The following is an 8,325-nucleotide window of genomic DNA, read 5'->3' as shown; positions in this document are numbered from 1 at the left end:
ACTAAAATTTAATTATTTGGCCTCAACACCAAACGATATGTCTGGCGGAAATCCAATACAGCTCATCATCCAAATAACAGCATTCCTACAGTAAAGCATGGAGCTGGTAAGATCCTGTTATGGGGGTGTTTCTCTGCAGCAGGGACTGGAGCACTTGTCAGGATAGAAGGAAAAATGGATGGGGCAAAACACTGTCAACTTCTTGAGGAAAATCTGCTGCCCTCTACCAGAAAGTTGTCAATGGGAAAAAGTTTTAGCTTCCAACATGACAATGAGCCAAAGCACACAGCAGAACTGAGCACACAGTGGTTGAAGGAGAAAAAGGTGAACGTCCTTGCATGGCCTAATCAGAGCCCAGACTTAAAGCTGACACAAGGGGGTGATCCTTTTTCCAGCTCAGTGATTCTGTTTTCTTATTTTTTTTCTGACATGTTGGTGTTATATCTTTCACTTGGCTGAGTAAATACAGCTGGATAAAACAAAAACTCTGTCCGTCTTCATTTCAGGCTGCAAAGCAACAAAAAATGTGATTATTTTAAAGGGGGTGATTCTTTTCTATACCCACTGTATCCCTTAAGTATTTAAACCCACATACGAAGCTAAGATTAGAAGACAAGGCGCTCAATTATATGCAGGCCAGATTTTTTCCCCTCCTTCCTTCCACACGTCAGTGAAGTGAAGTGCTGCCGGTGGCCAATCTGCTGTTGCGCGGACTGGATCATAACTTGTCAGCCGCTCCCATTCCTCACATCCCTCCGCGCTCCTCATTGTGCTCTGCTGACTCAGTGCCTTAAGCATCATCCGCTCTCAACGCCACTGGCACAAACCTCGACCATTGTGGAAATTAATACGGATTCAAGAAAGGACACCATGGCCAAAACAGCTATCGGTACGTGCTGCGCATTTCTTCACTTGTCATCTTAATCCATTGTTGCATTTGTAAACGTATTAATGGAAACTGAGTCTGTCAGTGCAAAGCGTTATACCATGCCAAACTGTACGGTGCATATAGAACATATACAATGCTTATATTAACATGTTTCTTATATTATTTACAGCTTATTCGTGCGTACAGTACATTATATACGACCAGAATCTGCGTTATCGGAGGCATTCTACAATAGTAGATTTCGCGTTTTTTTCCTATTTATGTAGTTTATAGCCTAAGCGAAGTGAATGCCATTCGTATTATGAATTAAAATAAATATCGTACGTAAAATTCTCAGTAGTGATATGTATGTATGTATGATGATTGGCGATGGCGCACCTGCTCCTGCTGCCTCACATCATAATGCAGAAAGACCGCACCCAAGAAACACTGCCCAGACAATCTAGCCATAAAACCCCCACAGATACCTCCTTATGGAGCATTTCCCTCAAGAACTCATATTTAACCAGCGATCCTTGCTTTATATGGAATAATCAAGACAATTAGAGCAGCTTTTTGTTGTGCATGGCATCGTTCTTGTTTTATAAGTCAGAGTGCTGGCATCAGGGATACCAAGGTGACAGATTTTCATTCACAATCCATTTGATTTTTAATTAGCATTTTTATGCATTCAGAAACCACCTAATAAGGCTCATGTGAGATATAACACACAGTCCTAGCTCATTCATTACATGCATAATACTGTTTTAATATAACAACATCAATAAAACATTGGCATGGCTATGTAGTTCTCTCTCATAGCTACTTAAATCAGTATTTAAAATAGATTAAAATATAAGAATTTCTCATCTATTGTGTGTTTGTGTTTGTGTTTTTTTTTTTTACCATAGTTAAATCCACCTATATTTTGTTGTGGAGTCATTTCATGACCAGATGGCATGGGCGGATTTCACTGTGATTTTAATGAATTAATTTATTTTTTGGACTCCGGGTAGCCTGCAAAATTACTGAAGCTGTAAAGTCACCTTTCCTAATCTATCGGGGGCCTGTTCTGTCAGGATTTATTGATCAGTGTAAGGCTCCTGTGCTGTGGGCCTGGTTGTTGATATTGATAAGAATGGAAGGGGAGTTGCAGGAGGCTGAACGGACGCAGACTGGGAGACCGGCCAGCCCTGCAGCAGTGGGATGCTGCACATGGTGGCCTTTGCAGCACCGGACACAGAACTATTGACACTGTGTGTGTGGACACCAGTATGTGACCCTGGCAGGAAATAGCTCCTGTGTGGGATTTGGACATCGAAAGTATGGGATTTGTGTCTTATAGCTAATTGATGACTATCATATTTGCATTATTTTTTAAATTTCGTTACACTTGTTTAGTGTGTCCTAGGCTGCATGGTGTCTGACGGTAATTTTCTAGCTAATGGGCTGTTAGATGTGCTTGTAATCTGTAAAACGCTACAGAGGGCAGGAAATGGCAAGTGTCATTAGTGTGCCTCCTGCATTTTTCATGAGTCTGCCAGCTCCATTTGTTTGAATGTAGAAAAGACTCTCCATAGACTCTATCCACTGTAAAAAGTAAAACAACGATTACTGGAGCACATTTTACAAGAAAATAGTATTTCAGTCTTTGTACTTTAAAACTTCATGTGTTAAAATTCAATGTGTTACTTGCCGTGTCTTTATTTACTAGCAATTTATGAGTAATAATTGTTTATAAATAAATTCTACACCAATTTTTTATTGGTATAGGCCTATTGATACTGTTGGGAAATTTCCCACATTTTTATCTTGCTCACTTAATTCCTGATATTCAACTATTTAAATCCACGTTTTACATTGTTCACCGCTGTAATGATAATCATGGCCTTTCAAAAATGAGCTAATTTAGCTAAAGTAGCAGAGTTGATCAGTCACTCAGTTGAAGCGTCATAGAAACAGACACTCAGAGATGAAGCGTGTAAATTGAAGTACAGGCTATGTTATAGACCCCAATTGAATCCTCTGAAGAGCTGTAGAGATGGGGCAATATGCTCTGGCCTGTAAAACTTCAGCACATTTGTGCTAGAGTAGTGGAAGTGTGTACGACTAACAAGAGGCCAATTATGTGTTCCAGCATACAAGGAGAAGATGAAGGAGCTGTCCATGCTCTCGCTTATTTGCTCCTGCTTCAGCCAACAGACACGCAACAACCTTGTCTGTGAGTTTGAAGGTAAGTGAGAGAACAAATCAGTTTGATTTGAAGCAGTATAATACTATATATGAAATAAAGATGCTGTGACTGATATTTTATATAATAAATATAAAAATAAATAAATATAAGATTTTTTATATAATAAATATAAATAAATAAAAGAACGTTTTAAAAACGGTGATTATTTCTTGTTTCAGAGTCTTGATTGATTATGCTCTTAAATTTAGGAAAATGTTAGTTCTTTAAAACATGAATTGTATTTGGAAACCCATTTCTGCTATGTAAGAAAACAAATTCATGCTTTGGTAAATCATAATTATGACAAAAAGTCAAAACTAAGATTTAAAAAAATCAATTATGATATAAAAAAGCTGAAATGATGACATTAAAATTAAAATAGTGAAATATTAGTATTTATACTCCTTCATATTCATATTCAAGGCAAAGCATAGACATGTACTTCTAAGTCGTGTCATAATTATGACATTTTATGTCAAATTCAACTTTTTATGACAATAAATACAAGTACATATTTCCTGATCAGAATCTTGATTAATTATGCTCTTAAATTTATGAAAACATTATTAGAAACATGACTTATCTATGGACGCCCAATTTTTTCCACATAAGAAAAAAAATCATGATTTGGTAAACCATAATTATGACATAAAGAGTGAAAATTACACAAAAAAATTGAGATTAAAATCTAAATTGAGATTTTAAAAAAAATCTATAATGACATAAAAGTCTAAATCATAACATGTCAAATTATGACATAAGTTATAATTGAGATAAATGTTGAATTACGTCTGTGAGATTAAGTCATAATTATGAGATCAAGTTGAAATCAAAAATAATGTCAAAAAAGTCATAATTATGAGATCAAGTTGAAATAAAGTAAAAATAATGACAAAAAAAGTCATAATTATGACTTGTCATCAGTATGTCATCATTCTGACCTTTTTCTCATAATTATGACTTAGTATCTCATTTTTTGTCTCAATTATAACTTTCATGCCATAATTATGATGTACTAAAGCATTTTATTAAGTAAGGTCATTTGACATTGGCCGTTGTCTTGTAGATATGGAAGTAAAACCAATAAACAAAAGGGCCTCAGGCCAGGCCTTCGAGGTGATTCTGAAACCACCCTCACCGGTGTCAGACGTGGCCCACAGCATCACCTCCCCTCCAAAGAAGAGGGATGTGTCACTGGAGGACATCCAGAAGAAGCTGGAGGCTGCTGAGAACCGCAGGAGGGTCAGTGGAACTGAATGCATCTAAGCTTAATAGCTGCTAGTTTTATTAATACAGACAAATGTACATGAAACCACAAATCAATAAATATTGGTCAACCACATTACAGTCTATTTAACCTTCAGGAACTATATTCCCTTTCCTATGTTTGGATGCTTATGCATGTAATGACTTTCCTCAACAGTCCCAGGAAGCTCAGGTGCTCAAAGTTCTGGCTGAGAAACGTGAGCATGAGAGGGATGTGCTGCTCAAAGCCATGGAGGAAAACAGCAACTTCAGCAAGATGGCAGAGGAAAAGCTCATTCTGAAGATGGAGCAGAACCAGGAAAACCGTGAGGCACACCGGGCAGCCATGATGGAACGCCTGCTTGAGAAGGTGAGCAAAACAGTTAGACTTAATAAATTACTTGTATTAAAAATGATTGAAATGAACATTGGGTATGCAATGAATATGCATTGTTTAGAAACATATTTTATTGCAAATATTGTTTACTTTTTATCATTTCGAAATCAGACATTGCATTACCATGGAAATGGTACTTTAAAATCTTTTGGCGTTCTCCTCCCCCTTAGTGGGGCAGTGTCAAGTGTCATATTACAAAATGCATTACGGTCTTTTGAATTAATATAGTGCATTTTCTTTACAGTAAATGTAAACTACCATAACTTTTTTATACTTTAATTCTTTTTAAAAATTCACTTTTGCAATAATCTGCTGATTGTCTTCTTTAAAAAGAGACCAACCTTATGTCTGTATTCCAAAGTGTTCATAAATTACAACAATTTAAGTTTGGATAGTGCACCTGCATGCCTATTTTAAAAAATGGGGGGTGACAGTTAAGGGATTAATTTGACAATTTTAATTTTAATTATATATATATATATATATATATATATATATATTTCAGAGGTTGCGTTTTGTAATACGTGTAGGGCCAAAATAAACTGTGGGGAACCACAGGGCTCTATTCTAATGCTTGTCTGGGACAAGTTGGTTTTTAAAAGGGCAAGTGAGAGAGAATTTTACTTGCCTGATTAAAAGTAAAGTTATTTCCAGGTCAAAAAGAACAGAACACAAAATGAGGGATAAACTAACAAAGAAAAAGGCATTTATTTATCTAATTCATAATAGTCAATTTTAATTTTAATTATATATATATATATATATATATATATATTGATATAGAAATAGATATATAGATATTAGAGTTGTTTAATCTAATCTTAATCTAATTAATTAGATTAATTAATGTGCCGATTAATTAATCTAATTAATCACAAATTAATCCCACATCAGTTCTGTGTAAGAAATTAGCCCTCAAAAGATAATTTGTGTCATTATTGAGTAGAATGAGAAAAGCATTGAATAGACATAACACAAGTGATAGACTACTCTAAATATGAAACTAAAAACCGCCAGTAGGTGGCAGCAATTCACTGTCTTAGTAAGTGAGTCATTCAGTCATTCAACGAATCAACTGGTTCATTCAAACGACTGATTCTTTCAGGAAACGAAGCAAGTGACTGTCTTTATGAATAGTTCACTGATTCATTGGCTCAATCAATTCGTTCAAACACGTGGATTTATTCAGTAATGAAACACCGCTGTGTGTCGCTCGGAAAGGAACAGTTCTGCTGTAGCTCTGCTTGGAAATATTGACAATATCGTGTCTAAAATTGATTTGTTTATTGAACTATTGTATAAAATCAATATCACATTTCCAATCGTGCAGATATTTGAAAAAAAAAAGCACTCTAACTCACGTGATATAAACTATGATATAAATATATGACAAAAACCCATACGGGGCATTTTATGCACCTCAGACCTTAAATTTTAGGGGCATATATGACTGCATTCTAATAGGCAACATCACCCCAGGCGGGGCACATTAACAAAATTAATTGCAACCAATTAACACATTAAATTGACAGCCCTAATATATATAGTTAGGTATTTTTTATTATTAATTTATTTATTATAAGCACTTTTCAGTCTTAAATTAATCATCAGAATTATGATGTATGTGATACTGTGTTTGTTTTGACTCTATCAGGAGCGACATGCTACAATTGTCCGCAGGAACAAGGAGCTGAGGGAAGAACTAATAGCGTGAAGTTATCCTCCTCCTCCTCATCCATACCCTTCATCAGCCAACCTGTCATCCTATCCTGCTCACACACACTCACACACAACCACTGGTAAAAACCAATCAGAACAACTAGTATCACACTCGTATACGGTTTGAACGGTCTTGCTTGATTTCATAGAGTATTGGGAAGACACAAGTATTATTTTGTAAATACATCTTTTTTATCTCTCTCTCTCTCTCGCTCTCTCTCTCACTCTCTCTCTTTCTTTCTCTCTATCTGTCTTTCTGTCTATCAGATTGAATGATAACAAATCAAATGTACCAACTCTACATGATACATTATGTTAATTTGTTCGTTGTATTATTTGTTAATTTCTCAGTTGTTTTGGTCCAGGCCCGTCTGCTTTGATCATGTGAAAGGTTTTTGATGTTGTGAGTAAGCTGCCCGCTTACGTTTGCAGTGTTAAATGATGTGAAGTTTGGTGTAATTGTGAAGAATGCAAAAAGCTTCAGTGCTCAGGCCCCAGATTTACATTTTAAAACGCAAACCTACCCAGACTCATAAATATATAGTGCACTTACGTTTATATACAGCATGATCAAGACATTTTCCTGAGCAAATAGCTTGAAATATGAGTACCGAAACAAATAAAAACATGTTAATAGTGTTTCATTTATAACCGAAATCTTCTCTGAACGTCCGTATTTTAGTTTCTATGCTTAATATCCTTATGTAAAATGAAATCTCTGTCTCTCTTGAAATGTTACGCACATCTGCATGTCTACATCTGCAAACGTACTCTTTAGTTGGCTGACGTTTGGAAACACTGCACCCTTTCTGGACCCTTTGGACTAGAGTCTAGACAGCTTGACATAGCCTGCGGTAGAATACAAAAGCAAAGGAAAAAATCACCAGCCAGTTCCTACCCTTTCGCTCCCTATGAGTGAGGTTTTTCTTTTCGTTGACCTGCCCCATTCCCTTACATTGATTCAGGCCTCCGGCACTCAAGGCTGATGTTTGTCATCTGTCTCTAACAGGAGTAGACATCTTCATTAGTGCAGCGGTGTAATTAAGGGAGTCGTATCTCTCTGAATGTTCTGACGTCTGTCTGGCTTGATAAAATAGGTAACATCTTTACCAGCGGAATGTATCCTCATATACTCCCAACTACAGCCTTTGACGTGTGACTATTTTCTATTTGGTTTATTTTCGTGCGATTGGAGTGAGTGTGTGCAGGTGTGTGTGTCCACGTTAGGTTGACCCAGCATTTGTGTCCTTTCTCTCTGGAAGTGAAGTGATAGGCAGATGCAGAATATGCTCTGAATGATTATGATTTTATTTGGATTTGTTTTTCAAATCACTGTCTCCTCTATAAATATGCTTGAAGTGTCTCCGGCTGCCAAACTGGTCTTTTCCCCCTCTCATTTCTGTGTGTGCAAACTTTGGTGAAAATAAAGGTTTGGGGTTCTCTGAACATGGTTTACTGTGTTGTTTGCTTTTTAAGCTTCATTCCAGCGCTTCACCAGCGGATGACAGTAAACCTGTTATAACACGTGGGCTAAGCTTATTAACATAATTCGCTTGAGAACATAATGTGTGTAATCTATCTATCTTTTCAAGCTTATGCCAGTTGCAGTGAACAGGTCAAATATCTACTGAATCTTTTCTATTAAATAAAAATTGTTGACAAAAATATGCTTGCAATTAATAGTTAGGACTATTCATCATATATATTACAGATGGTGTAAAGCAAAGAAATGAATCCCAACTCACCCACTCAAATCTCCTTTTGCCAATTCACTTCTCAGCAAACTAGTGAAAAGAAGAAATTATTACCATAAAACAAAGTTCTCAGAAGTATGAAAACAGAGAGCCATATTGTTCTATTATA

At 36.2% G+C, this 8,325-nt stretch overlaps 1 protein-coding gene across 1 annotated transcript; it reads left to right on the top strand.

The window, feature by feature from the left end:
* Positions 1-671: 671 nt before the first annotated feature.
* LOC107752830 (stathmin-2-like) lies at positions 672-7,910 on the top strand. Its single transcript, XM_016568891.1, has 5 exons — positions 672-889; positions 3,006-3,101; positions 4,168-4,343; positions 4,525-4,716; positions 6,398-7,910. The coding sequence occupies exons 1-5, from the start codon at positions 871-873 to the stop codon at positions 6,455-6,457; spliced, it is 543 nt and encodes a 180-aa protein (XP_016424377.1). The 5' UTR covers positions 672-870; the 3' UTR covers positions 6,458-7,910.
* Positions 7,911-8,325: the final 415 nt, after the last annotated feature.

Source organism: Sinocyclocheilus rhinocerous, unplaced genomic scaffold (assembly GCF_001515625.1).
Source record: "Sinocyclocheilus rhinocerous isolate Xijiao unplaced genomic scaffold, SAMN03320098_v1.1 scaffold771, whole genome shotgun sequence".
Taxonomy (NCBI): domain Eukaryota; kingdom Metazoa; phylum Chordata; class Actinopteri; order Cypriniformes; family Cyprinidae; genus Sinocyclocheilus; species Sinocyclocheilus rhinocerous.
The sequence above is the reverse complement of the archived record's forward strand: the minus strand, read 5'-3'. Positions and strand labels throughout refer to the sequence as shown.

Excerpts from the sequence above, each read along its gene's own strand:
- LOC107752830 (XM_016568891.1), top strand. Across the intron at positions 4,344-4,524 it reads CTGCTGAGAACCGCAGGAGG|TCCCAGGAAGCTCAGGTGCT; the intron begins GTCAGTGGAACT and ends TTTCCTCAACAG. Across the intron at positions 4,717-6,397 it reads TGGAACGCCTGCTTGAGAAG|GAGCGACATGCTACAATTGT; the intron begins GTGAGCAAAACA and ends TGACTCTATCAG.